Source organism: Perna viridis, chromosome 14 (genome assembly GCF_037379345.1).
Source record: "Perna viridis isolate PV_CMFRI_1.1 ecotype Kerala chromosome 14, ASM3737934v1, whole genome shotgun sequence".
Taxonomy (NCBI): domain Eukaryota; kingdom Metazoa; phylum Mollusca; class Bivalvia; order Mytilida; family Mytilidae; genus Perna; species Perna viridis.
In genome coordinates this window covers 8354206-8367887 of record NC_142458.1, presented here as the reverse complement: position 1 = coordinate 8367887, position 13682 = coordinate 8354206, and the positions used below count along the sequence as shown (strand labels likewise).

Genomic DNA, 13682 nt, shown 5'->3' with positions numbered 1-13682 from the left:
AAACAACAATTTTGAACGTTGCCTATTGGCTAACCATGCAGTCCCCTCATGAGCCTTTTTAAGAAAAAAATCTATCACATTTCTTTAAAGCGCAATCCAAATTCCATCAGGCCAACATCAGGCACAATCTCTGCTTTAATGGTCGATTAATAGCGATTACTAAGTAAAACTCAAGTATTCGTTAGAATATCCATATTTGATGTAATTATTTGGGCGTTTTGTCAGTTGGCAAGGGAAGCAGTACTGCAAAACTATTAGACACTGACATTTTAACAACAATCAGTAATTTCATTTATATAAATACGTCAACAGCGACGCCATATGCAGAAAGGAGGGGACCACCATGACAATGGATAGCATGGTGAGGTGGTTGATTGTCATCGTTGTGGGGACAGCGGTCTCCATCAATTCTATGGGTAAGGCTTAATGTCTAGAAAAGGTACCACATCACAGTCTGAAATTTATTACCGAAACTTCAATAGTTGATAATGAACGAACATCCATCCAGTCAGTAACGACATTTATTTAGACAAACATTACCTATCATTGAAACATCCAGTAAAGCAATTGAACATCAATTCTAATATGACGTGCTTTGAAGCTCATTAGACCACAGCCATGGTAAAAAAGTGATAAAAATATGACCAACATTTCGTGCAACACATAGGCTGCGTCTTTTCAAAAATATGAAGAAATTAGTCCTATTAGAATCAAAATAAATCACGGAGACTCCATTTTATTATTGTTTTTCCGCAAATTGGCCATTTATGCCGCTATTGAACCCCTCGCTATCGTTCTGGGTTCAACAATACGATTCGAATGGCCGGCCCGTGTTAAAACAATGATAAAATGGCGTTTCCGTAATATATTCTTAATTTAATACAATCTTTTTACGTTTCCCTTTGGTAATTGTGAATTATTTGCAATATTTGTGTGCTCCTTGTTTCCATTTTGTTAATGCGAAGATTATAAATGTCAAAATAAAAGAAAGATACACTTCTTGAAACATTTAGGTTTCCCGCACGCACTATACCCAAACGCACGAAAAACGATACACGAACGCTAAAATGGGAAACGTGAACGTTTCAAGGAGTGTATCTTTCAAATGGACCTCATGATATGTAAACTATATATAAACATTTTGTTCATGTTCAGGTTAATTTGTTTTATATTTTCATATGAAATTCACTTAATTTTCTACCAAATTGAGGGAATAAAATATATGAAAGATTTCTTGTGATTTCGTGAACATCGAACCTTCACGCGAATTTGATATGCAATCTTCACATAAAGTTCATGTAAGGTGAATTTTACGTGCAAATCACATTTATTTCATATACATTTTACCAAATCCATGTTCGATAGAAGAGAACAGGCATACATCCAAATCCGCTACCCTTTCATATTCATATCGCTCCATGAGTACAAACCGCTGAATCAAGAACTCAGTCTATTATTGTAGTAATGATATCATGCATTTACAATGTACGTATGGTAGAAAATTTTGCTGAATAAAGTTTACCAAAATATGTCAGGAAAACCCCCACACACAACCAAGTAACCATATGGTCAGAATATAAAAAAAGGTTTCGAACAGGAAGTTGACGTTAGAAAACGTGACGTTTGGCCTAAAAATGATTTTGTTTTTACAACAAATTCTTTTTGTATTTTAGAAATACAAAGACTTAAGGATGCAAGCAAAAGAACACTGAACGAACGAATGGTAAGATTTTTAAAAATCATAGCATATTTTTTCGGGACTCCATCTGCTTATTAGTCTTATTAAAATTCTCGAGCAAACGACAACCATTTTTCGGTGATTGTTAACATCAAGTTTTCACAAGTGGAGGTATATAACATTATAAATATTAAAAGGTTTGTTTTATAGAGTAATCAAGCGAACCAAGGTTATAGCGGTAATCAAAAGAATGTAATCCAAGGACAAAGACCAGACATGGAAAACAGACATACAAAACAAAGAACATATAGTAACTAAAATCATACAAGTAACAAAAGCAAATGAGCAACTCGGACTCCACTAAAATCTGGGAGCATGGACCAGGTGCACTGGTAGGGTAAGCGCCCTCTGCTTTTCTACCTCGACATATTATCGAATATTGCGAAAGAGCAAGAATTATAAATATACCATATGGCAAACGTGATGTCTTTTCTTTTTCGGTTTTCTTTTAGTCCGCGTTAATGCTTCTTCATTTTCTGCGTATGAATATTTATATCGCATTTCATGTGTTATGGAAGACTCTGTCTTCAACAAAGGGTGCTATTTTCCTCCCGTTTCTCACTCCCAGTTTTTAATGAAGCAATAGATGTCCATATATTGTCTTACGAGGACCTTATAACTACTTCAAAATTGATTTAGGGCCATTTCCGTTTAATTTTCCATTATATACTGTATACACATCTCTATGACGAATGGGTAAATATGAAGTTCCCTCAGTGTAGTCTTAATAAAGTTGCTTAATTCAAAACTGGATAATAATTGTTTAAAACATTTGTCCTGTACAAACCAAACATCCTATAAAAATGATGACACGGAGAAAACTTTATCCGAAAATTCTATGTTAGCTTCTTTCGAATATTTAACTTATAATTTATGCATGAAAGAACATGGATTTGTCTGTACTGAATGTGAATGGCACAAAATATATTTTGAAATATATCTAACAAATCTACTAAATTATGAAAAGATGAAAGAGTTAATTCCCTTTAATCAGAAACCATGGAGTCATGTAACGAGACTAACTTACCCTCTAGAACATCGATAAAATTTTACATTTAATCTCTCAATAAACGTCTCATCGAGTAAATCGCACATTGTCATAAAACATTTCGGAGGAGTAAAATTGTTTCTCAATCAATGTCATTTAGAGCCGTCTATATGAACGAGTTATCATGAGAACATAAAGTTACTACACCTGTATATGTAATCTGCAGCACATCGCTACTCATAAAATATCACGTGCTGGGTAGATGAAGGAGAAAAATGAAGTACTATCTTTAAAAAAAGATAGCCGATGCAGTAAAATTTTACTTCTAAATTTCTCCATTTCTTTCAAGAAATAACAGATGGCATACAATTAAAATTTTCGATACGGTTTTTGTTCTCTTTTAAGTTTCTACAGTTCTTTAAAGAAAATAACATATGGCACGCAGTTTCAAAATTTCGATACAGTTTTTTCGAACGCCACTAAGTTATCAGTATTTGGCCAATCGGGAAACAGAATTGCGTTCAGGTAACTAGCGTTTCATAGACGAGCGTCCCTAATGTCAAATGGTAAAAATCTAAACTGTACCGACTACATAGGAATAACTATGACATGGTGAACAAATCGGTTCTCTTGGGGCAGATAGATACATTTTAATAATGAAACCAATGTTTGCATCGATTATGTTATATAATAAGGCAACTTTGAAATGAAACAAGAGCAATAACACTATCAACGTTGAATTAATAATTGTTTCTATTAGCAAGACACACTACTCCGACGTTTAAAGAGAATGGTACCTCAAACAGGTATGTATTTATGTTCATTTTTCTTTCACCATGCTGTACTAGCTTACTTGATTTAATTTGTCGTTGAATTGAACATATAACTATCATTAAGTAAGCTAAATAATGAGACAAACAAAGTAAGGGAGCATTCATCACACCAATCTACATAGACCTACAACCAACTGAACAATTTCTGGTGTATAGCCTTAAATGATGGGGCGTACTACTCGCATTTAACTCTGATTTTAGTACACTACTTTCTGGTGCTACATAAACCTCAATAAACTTGACTAACTTATATACATGTAGATATCTATGTTAGTACTAAGAGACATGTTTTCTTTGTAAGAGTAACTTATGATTGCGAAAGAAATATCTGTGAATGTCCATCGAAGGTGCGCTAATACACTCCAAGTAAAAGGCTACAAACTTAACATTCTAAGTTCTGTCCCACCAATTATATTTATTTTAAGCAATTTTGTAACATAATTGTTAATAAGTTTTTGGATGTCACACTTTATATAGAAGTCATTCTATTTGAGCAATTGTATTCGTATATTTACTAGTTGGCAAGTGATATACGGTCACTGACTGAATAATTTTTTCTGTTGCGACGTCATAATTTTCTTGCAGTATGACAGTATGAGAATAACAGGGCTTTGAATTGAAAATATATCTGCCCTACGGATGAGGCTTAGAACTGCGGAAAAATTGTCAGACGTTATTGTCTATGTATAAGGATGAGTTGACCAAATTCAATGTATTCAACAAATTCATTAATATATTATACAAGGGACTTTAACAAATAATATAAATTGTGTTAAAGAGTATTGACGGTCAACGACTCCTAATAAGAACGTCTAAAGTGGGGATCAAATTGGTGGCACATTTTAATCTAGCCGACCTTTCAAAACTTACAAATAAGTAACTTAAGACGGTACTAATACTCTAATGACCATTTGGTTACGTAAGTCTTTATCTTCCCACTTTGTCAAATCATCCGTGTAGGTGTGCAGTTCTCACGCATTCCGCAGTATTTGACCATAAGTTGAAATACTAATAGCGACAGATATAAACAGGGATACCGTATGGTCGTTGATTGCTACTGCTTTTGGTAAATGCTAAATCAGCATTCTATAGTTTTTGCAACATATTTTGCAATGGGAAAAGGTTATCATGATTACAATCAAAACAAGAGGATCCCAGGAGCCTGGATCGCTCACCTGGTTAACGTTTGTCTTTCAAGGACAATAAATTCAACAAGGAGTTTTCCAAAATTTTGACTCAGACACCTTTATAAAGACTTATCAAAAGGATCATTTCAGCAATTGAAAGTTTCCTTCTGTCTAATATAGTTTTCAAGTTATTGGCTAAAAACTGAAAAAAAACATCATCTTTCTAGGACAATAACTCATACAAGTAGTAACCTGACAACTTCGATCCATGACGACTTTTGAAGGCCTTACAATAAGGATCATTTCAGCGATTGAAAGAGTTTGGATAAACTACTGTCTGACATTTATGTTCTATTTTTAGTAACAGCGGCCATGTTTCTTAACAAATTGGAAATCCCCACATTCGTTCTATGCCTCCAGAAACATTCACGCCAAGTTTGGTTTCAATTGGTCCAGTAGTGTCAGAGGAAAAGATTAAAAAAATATACATTAAAAAATAGGGAAAAAAGAAACATCAAAAAAGGGCAATAACTCCAAAATGACTTCACAGATTAAAATGACAATTTGACCACAGATAGATCTCATCATGCTGAACACTTTTATTTATGTCAAAATTGGCTAAACCAAATAATGTTGGAGCTGAAAGCAAAAAACTACAGTTTGACCCCTTTGTTTTATTTTTAGAAACGGCGGCCATGTTTTCCGACGGATTAATAATCCCCACATGAGTTCTATGCAGGATACCCTGAGAAACATTCATACCATGTTTTTTTTGAAAATTGTTAACGAAGATGACGACTACGACGACGGACGCCAAGTGAGGGTTATAGCTCACTTGGCCGAAGACTAAAAAGACATAACAAAGGGTTTCTTCCAGGCCAACAGTTGGTCCAGCTGCCAACAGTTTTCATTCGGCTTGCATTGCTATCTTTAACCATAACTCTAGTTTAAAGACATGCAATTTGGTTGGTATAAACACAGACTTTGCTTAAAGAAAAGATTTTTTCAAGGTGACTTGTTTTGCTTTAGTTTATATTGATAAACTCTTTTTTTTTTTTTTTGGTTTCTTTATACATGGTAAGAAGTAAGATATTAAATTTTAATTACTGTATTGTACGAGGTAGTGAACACAATAAAATGACTTTATGTGTAAGGATTTAACAATGATAACCTCGTTTTTTATGTTTTAGTTGGAGAATTTAAGAGATTTTGTAATGGAGAAGTAGTTCAATTAAGTTGTGCAGATCCGTTTAGCACAATATATATACTAAAGGCGTTTTATGGAGCCATTCCTGACTGCCAGGTTGATGAATATTGGGATGTTGATGCTGAACACCAAGTCAATCCATCTGCTTTATGTGGTAAAACTGTTTCACTCCCAATCGCAACCTTGTGTGACGATAAAAACGAGTGTTCTTTTGACGTTGGAGAAGCTGTGTTTGGACAAGTAGACTGTAATGGCCAAGCTGATTTGTACCTAGAGTGGGTTTGTTGTAAGTATTTATGAAGAAACAATACACGAAGCTTATAACTTTGTGCTATCGTGTACTGTCGACGTACTAATTCTTTTTTTTTCGCGGTAGACAGAAAACCGAGAATAATGACACCCGCGACAACAACTTTAAACTCAATATAACGCGTATCATTCTTTTTATACCTGCGAATATAATTAATTGACAGAATTTGCGAAAATAAACAACCGCGAAAATTATCGTAATAACAGTATTAGTGTCGTACCAAATTCCAGTTTTTTTTTTTTTACAACAGGTCCATCCACGAGTTCTTTTATTATTATGAACAATGAAGAACCAAATAATACAGTACAAATATTTTGTTTCATCAAAAAGCACTGAATATATGGCAGATAACCTTCCGTCTTAAAATGAGTGTTGTTCACCAACAAACAGTTCTCATCGCAAGATAACATAAACAACTTTATTATAGCAAAATCATACAAGTACCAAAAGCAAATGAACAACTCGAACTCCACTAAAAACTAGGAGCATGGACCGGGTGCACTGGTAGGGTAAGCGCCCACTGCTTTTCTACCTCGACATACAATCGAATATTAACCGACCCCCGAGTAGTAAAAGACACCTGTTCAGCTTAGATTTAGTCTAAATATATGTGAACCTAAAACCTGTTCTTTAAAAGGACCATTTTAAAAGTCCTGAATACTTGAGTGGAATGAAATCACATAATCTGATAACCTAGGGAATCTTTAAGTACCTCTTAAGTTACAAATCATACAAAATGTGATTCATGGTGGAAGAGCCTACTTATTTTTATTTTTGATATTTTGTTTAAAATGTTACAGTAAACAGAAATGAACATGTTGTTGTTATGTAACACATGCTCTTATGAGATAAAAATCATATAGAATGTAATGTAGAATACAAACTTAAGGGAGATAACTCTGTAAATGACAGTAAAATACAATAGAAACTTGGATTTTCAATATGGATTACCTACTAAGAGCAGACAGATTGGAATGAATTATTATTATTATACATTTCATTACATAGACCTATAAATCACACGAATAAAAATATGTTACCTTTTTTGGGGTGTATCATATATTACAGAATTTGCATGATTCTTACGAAGACTGCTACTTAAACATCAGCCTTGGTACAAAAACAATGAAAAACTATTTCTATGACTATCTGAACTGTTAATTTGGAAATTAAATAGCTTTTGATAATTTGTTTCAGTACAACCTGATGCAATTGTGGAAGGTTTGTATTTACAATATGACATTTTATTTTCTATGAAGTATTAATTAGATTGTACAATGTCATCTTTGAGCAAATACCACAATAAATATGTGGTTCTATCCTAACAAAAATTACACCTTAATCCATTTGAAATTAATGGTAGAAACAAAACATATGACAGAAAATCCAATAGCAGAAATGGTGCTTTTTCGGTCGACATACATAAAATTGTTATGTAGCTATATTGTGTTCCGTATCAAACATTTATTTGTGATGTTTGAATCACCCCTGGCTGATATAATAAATACTGCTATTCTATCTAACGATGTATAAAATATAATAACGAAAAGGTTGATCGTCTTTCAAAGTGTATTTTAAGAAGGTAGACCTAGGGTAAGGGGCACAACTCATACAAATTATTCGAAAGTTTGTATGCAGCATTTTACATCTATCTTATGTAAGCATCAAAGTAACTTGGACTGATTTCATTCTGCTTCAAATGAAAGCTTGATAGGCTTTGGCGAAATTGAATATGATACAAACATATTACTGATTTCAAGAGTTATGTCCCTTGCCCTAGGTCTCCCCCCTCAAACAATGGTAGTAGATATTGTTTTCTTCCAATGTCACAACAATAGATACATATACATAGTTTTACATTTACTTTTTACGTCCTAAAATGTGAGATCCCTTAGAACGAGGAAAGGACGACAATGAAAACAGAAACAAATCAGCTTTTATATACACCATAACGATTCAAATTTAATCATGATCTGAAAAAAAACACTATATTTATGAACGAACACGCGATTAAAGCGTATTTATGAAAGGAAAGAAATTTTCCAGAACACAAGAAGAAAAACAAAACAGGTTATCTTTCTTTTTGTGAACAATCATTTAAAGTTAAGCCAACAGAATAGTATGTTCACCTTCTAATGCACGATTCAAACGCGTTTTCAAAATAATAAACCAATAAAAAAATACAAGGAATTTTCCAGTACCAGCTAGAACGCTTACAAAATACCGCACTGTAAGTAGTCGATTAAAGAGGAAGTAAACTTCAACGTATTAGTAAAAGCATGACAAAATGAAAAATACACGCCGATAAGAAATAAAGTTAAATTCTGGTTGTTCGTTGGTGTGTTGGCTATATAGCACACCGATGAAAAAAATACTATATTTACGTTTTACCAGGTCCTCCGGGCGAAAAAGGATCTCCGGGAGTAAAAGGAGTGATGGGGATGTCGGTCAAAGGAGAAGAAGGAATGACAGGAAAAAAGGGCAACTTAGGCGCTAAAGGTAGGTTCATAGGGCGGAGCATAAAGGTACGTCTTGGACTTATTCCCCAGACGCGTGCCCTATCGTTTTCTAGGAAAAATTGGTAAGGTGCACCTGGTCCAAGCTCCCAGTTTTTAGTGGAGTCCGAGTTGCTCATTTACTTTTGTTACTTTGTATGTATGATTTTAGTTACTTTGTTGTGTATGTCTGTTTTCCATGTCTGGTCTTTGTCCCTGGATTACATTCTTTTGATTACCGCTATAACCTTGGTTCCCTTGATTACTATTTCAATTAAAACAGGGTTCTGTTAAAACAGACTTCACTGTACTTTAAGGAGATAGACCTAGGGTAAGGGACATATATCTTACAAATCATTGGAACGTTTGTATTCAGCATTTTACATCTATCTCATGCAAGCATCAAAGTAACTTGGATTGATTTCATTCCATTTCAAAGGAAAGCTTTGAATCACATTATCTATTAGTAGATTTGGTAGATATGTTAGAAAATATTCAGCTTGTTACATGTAAAATTTGTAATGCATACTAATATGTAAGATTAATTTGATAAAATTGGAGAGAATTTCTAATCAAATTGATTTTTTCAGTTTAGATAAACTCATTAAATGTGCATTATTAACTGTATGCTTAAATGACTATGCGTATCTCGTGAAATGTTGTCAATTGCACATTTGAAAAAAAAGAAGAAAAATATAAAACTATATGGTGTTAATATATGCAGTTGCTACACCTTGTTGTTTTTAGGTTTTTATTTTACTCGTCTAGGTTTTTGTTAATAATACAATTATCTTAGATCTAACGCTTGTTGTCTAATTAACCCATAAATTCCTGTTCAAAATATATATTTGATATTTCGTCGAAATATTTTTTTTTTTCACCAGAAGTGTTTTGTTCTGTAGACAGTTAATCTGATTACATTTTCTATCTAAATAGGACCAAAAGGAATGAAGGGGCAGATGGGAGCTTTAGGTGGTAAAGGGGTGAAAGGAACGTCTGGAATGGAAGGAAACAAAGGAGAACAAGGTCAAAAGGGAACGGATGGTATAAAGGGTCAAAAGGGTGTAACCGGAATAATAGGCATGAAGGGCATCCGCGGACCTGATGGACCTAAAGGAATGAAGGGTATAAAAGGACCAAAAGGATTCGAGGGTGAGGCTGGTCTTAAAGGAATAAAAGGCACTAAAGGTCCCAAAGGAGAGCCAGGGTATAAAGGGAGTAAAGGAGGAAAGGGTTACCTTGGTTACCAAGGACTTGTTGGAATGAAAGGTGAAGAGGGCATAAAGGGTTCAAAAGGCATGCAAGGCGTCAAGGGACCAAAAGGTCCAAAAGGCCTGAATGGATTTAAAGGTGAAGTAGGACCTAAAGGATTCAAAGGAAAAAAAGGTGTCAAGGGAGGCGTTGGAAAGCAAGGCTCTAAAGGTCTCAAAGGAGAAAAGGGTATCAAAGGATTTAAAGGCAGTAAAGGACCAAAAGGACCAGCAGGCGAAAAAGGAATGGAAGGAAAAAAAGGACAAAAAGGCTCAAAGGGCATCAAAGGCGTAAAAGGCATACTTGGCATGAAAGGATCCAAAGGAATGAAAGGGTTCAAAGGGGGGAAAGGCATGAAAGCTCCAAGGGGTGTTATGGGTATTAAAGGTGTGGAAGGCGAAGATGGCATAAAGGGTCATAAAGGTGAAAAGGGCGTTAAAGGCTACAAGGGACAGATGGGAAGCAAAGGCATGAAGGGACAAAAAGGAATTGAAGGAGATAAAGGCTTTAAAGGAATCAAAGGTCTTGGTGTCAAAGGACAAAAGGGGCTAAAGGGTGAAAAGGGACAGAAAGGCAAGAAAGGGTATAAAGGCACTAAAGGGTACAAAGGATATAAAGGGGATAAAGGTATGAAGGGTATGAAGGGACTGAAAGGGGTTAAAGGGTACAAGGGACCAAAGGGAATGAAAGGATATACAGGCGAGAAAGGTGTAAAAGGAGACAAGGGATTCAAAGGTTATAAGGGATATGTAGGAATAGTTGGTTTACAGGGATTAATCGGACAAAAAGGTTATAATGGGGACAAAGGAATGCAGGGAATGTACGGAGTGAAGGGGATTAAGGGGTTAAAGGGATATAAAGGCGGAAAAGGCTATAAAGGCTACAAGGGAGCTAAAGATTACAAGGGTGAGAAAGGAATGAAAGGTTACAAAGGTGTAAAAGGTATGAAAGGTTACAAGGGTTCAAAGGGTAAGAAGGGACAAAAAGGTCAAAAGGGAATGAAAGGCTATAAGGGATACAAAGGAATGAAAGGATATAAAGGTGAAAAGGGCATAAAAGGTTATAAAGGAACAAAAGGCCAAAAAGGATATAAAGGTGTTAAGGGCACAAAAGGTTACAAAGGATATAAAGGTCAAAAAGGATACAAGGGTTCAAAGGGTATGAAAGGGGATAAGGGTTACAAAGGAATAAAAGGATATAAAGGCAAAAAGGGAACAAAAGGATACAAGGGAGAAAAAGGCATGAAAGGTTATAAAGGAGAAAAAGGGCAAAAAGGGTACAAAGGAGAAAAAGGGCAAAAGGGCTACAAAGGCAAAAAGGGACTAAAAGGTTACAAAGGGAACAAAGGCTATAAAGGATCTAAAGGTATGAAGGGTCAAAAGGGCTTTATGGGTGAAAAGGGCATCAAAGGATATAAAGGTAATAAGGGACTCAAAGGATACAAAGGTGATACAGGTATGAAGGGACAGAAAGGTAATAAAGGTCAAAAGGGTTATAAAGGCAACAAAGGTATGAAAGGATACAAAGGTATAAAAGGCGAAAAGGGCTATAAAGGCACTAAAGGTACCAAGGGATATAAAGGTCAAAAGGGTTACAAAGGCTACAAAGGAGAAAAAGGTCAAAAAGGTTACAAAGGAATGAAAGGTAAAAAGGGATATAAAGGTGACAAAGGCATCAAAGGGATCAAAGGAGAAAAGGGCATTAAAGGGTATAAGGGTGTCATAGGCATTGAAGGTAGAAAAGGTGCAAAAGGTCAGAAAGGATATAAAGGAATCAAAGGAATTAAAGGGTACAAAGGAATGAAAGGCGACAAAGGGTTAAAAGGTAAGAAGGGCTATAAAGGCTACAAAGGTCAAAAGGGCATTAAAGGGTACAAAGGAGAGAAAGGTCAGAAAGGATACAAGGGTGAAAAAGGATACAAAGGTAAAAAAGGCATGAAAGGCTTCAAAGGCGAAAAGGGACAAAAAGGCTACAAGGGTATGAAGGGCAATAAGGGTTATAAGGGCAGTAAAGGGTTGAAAGGAGAGAAAGGATATAAAGGTATTAAAGGCGAGAAGGGAGAAAAAGGACTTAAAGGAACTAAGGGACGAACAGGGTTCAAAGGGCTAAAAGGCTTAAAAGGGATAAAAGGTCAAAAAGGTTATAAAGGGAGAGAGGGAATAAAGGGCAATAAGGGCCAAAAGGGTTACAAGGGCGAAAAAGGGCTAAAAGGAGCTAAGGGATATAAAGGACATAAAGGTGTTAAGGGTATAAAAGGCAGCGAGGGAATGAAGGGAGTAAAAGGGCTGAAGGGTAGTAAAGGACTCAAAGGCTTCAAAGGAACGAAAGGAGAAAAGGGACCGAAAGGATCAAAAGGCCTTAAAGGAAACAAAGGAATGAAAGGAGAAAAGGGTATTAAAGGCTACAAAGGCTTACAAGGAACAAAGGGTGAAAAAGGCATTAAAGGCAATAAAGGAATGAAGGGAATGAAAGGTCCACTTGGTAGTGACCACAAAGGACAAAAAGGAGAACCAAATAAAGGTCAAAAGGGTCAGAAGGGTAAATACTGTTAATGATTGAAAGCGATTCTTATATTATTATTATTTAAAAAGTGCCGTTTTTGCAATTGATGTTCTGAATATACAAAACAAAAGCAAAAACCTACAAATAAAAAAACCAACATACAAAAAAGCAAGAAAACACAACAAAACAAAAACGAAATGAAAAATAAATAAATAGCCATTCACACACTGAACCCGGATAGAACACAAAAAATTGCAATGTGAGAAACCGTGATTCCGCCATAACCATTCACACACTCAACACAAATAAAATTGCAATGTGAGAAACCGGGATTCCGCCAAATGTGGAGAAAACATAATAATCATTCCCACTGATGTGTATACTGAAGACATAAAAACCACGATTTCAAGAATCCACGAACTTGTGTATCTTCCATAATCCACGAAAATTGGTATCCACGAAAAGTACTTTCACAGAATTCGAACTATAGACAAAAAAGAGGCTTTACAGATAAAATGATTGCACAAATAACAACCTCAAACACATATATTCGATCAGAACTAAGAATAATATAGCATCCACTGTATGTGTATTCATTATTATTTGAACAGATGATAACATAGGTTTTCAATATATGTTTTTGTTTCAGGTTATAGAGCTTATATTGGGCTTGTAGGGATAAAAGGACAAAAAGGAGATATTGACAATCCTTAAAAATACAATCTACAATGTCGCAGTTCTATTTTTGTTGTCTTTCATGGTAGCCTGTTTTTGTGAAGTGCGATAGATTGTGCGTTCAATTCCCGTTCGAGTCACATCAACCCTTTATAAAGAAAACCACTACGTATGTGTTAATCACACGATATAAAAGAGTAAGGATTGGTTGTCTCGAACATGGTAATAAATGTGTCTAATTGGGATGAAAGCGTACTTGTTGCGGCCTGTTGTATCTGTGAGCAAGCCCAACGAAGATTCGCTTTAGTGTGCCCGACTGGTCAAAAGTTTTTCGACAAGTCAAATGTGCCTGTCCTATAATGTACGAAATGTCTTCCATTGGACTAAAACCCACAACAGTCAATCAATCATCTTTTTTTGCAGTATAATCAGGTATTAATTCAAAATGAGAACATTTTGAAATGTAATTTGGTGTTTTCTTTTATCATTCTGAGTAGGCTTTATATAGTAATTTGGTATTTCCATATTTGAATTTACCGTCCTATGGCAACGAAAT

The 13682-nt window shown here is 35.1% G+C and overlaps 1 protein-coding gene across 1 annotated transcript; it reads left to right on the top strand.

The window, feature by feature from the left end:
* The first annotated feature begins 217 nt into the window (after positions 1 to 217).
* LOC148598028 (uncharacterized) lies at positions 218 to 13187 on the top strand. The gene is made up of 8 exons (XM_088560762.1): positions 218 to 416; positions 1674 to 1723; positions 3487 to 3532; positions 5877 to 6179; positions 7401 to 7424; positions 8598 to 8702; positions 9635 to 12487; positions 13101 to 13187. Exons 1-8 carry the CDS (start codon positions 344 to 346, stop codon positions 13163 to 13165), a joined length of 3519 nt encoding a protein of 1172 aa, XP_088416888.1. The 5' UTR covers positions 218 to 343; the 3' UTR covers positions 13166 to 13187.
* Positions 13188 to 13682: the final 495 nt, after the last annotated feature.

What these genes read in the sequence shown, in the direction of transcription:
- LOC148598028 (XM_088560762.1), top strand. Translation starts at nt 344, where the DNA reads ATGACAATGGATAGCATGGTGAGGTGGTTGATTGTCATCGTTGTGGGG. An exon ending in GTACCTAGAGTGGGTTTGTT is followed by an intron (nt 6,180 to 7,400) that starts GTAAGTATTTAT and finishes AATTTGTTTCAG; the next exon opens with TACAACCTGATGCAATTGTG. An exon ending in ACCTGATGCAATTGTGGAAG is followed by an intron (nt 7,425 to 8,597) that starts GTTTGTATTTAC and finishes ACGTTTTACCAG; the next exon opens with GTCCTCCGGGCGAAAAAGGA.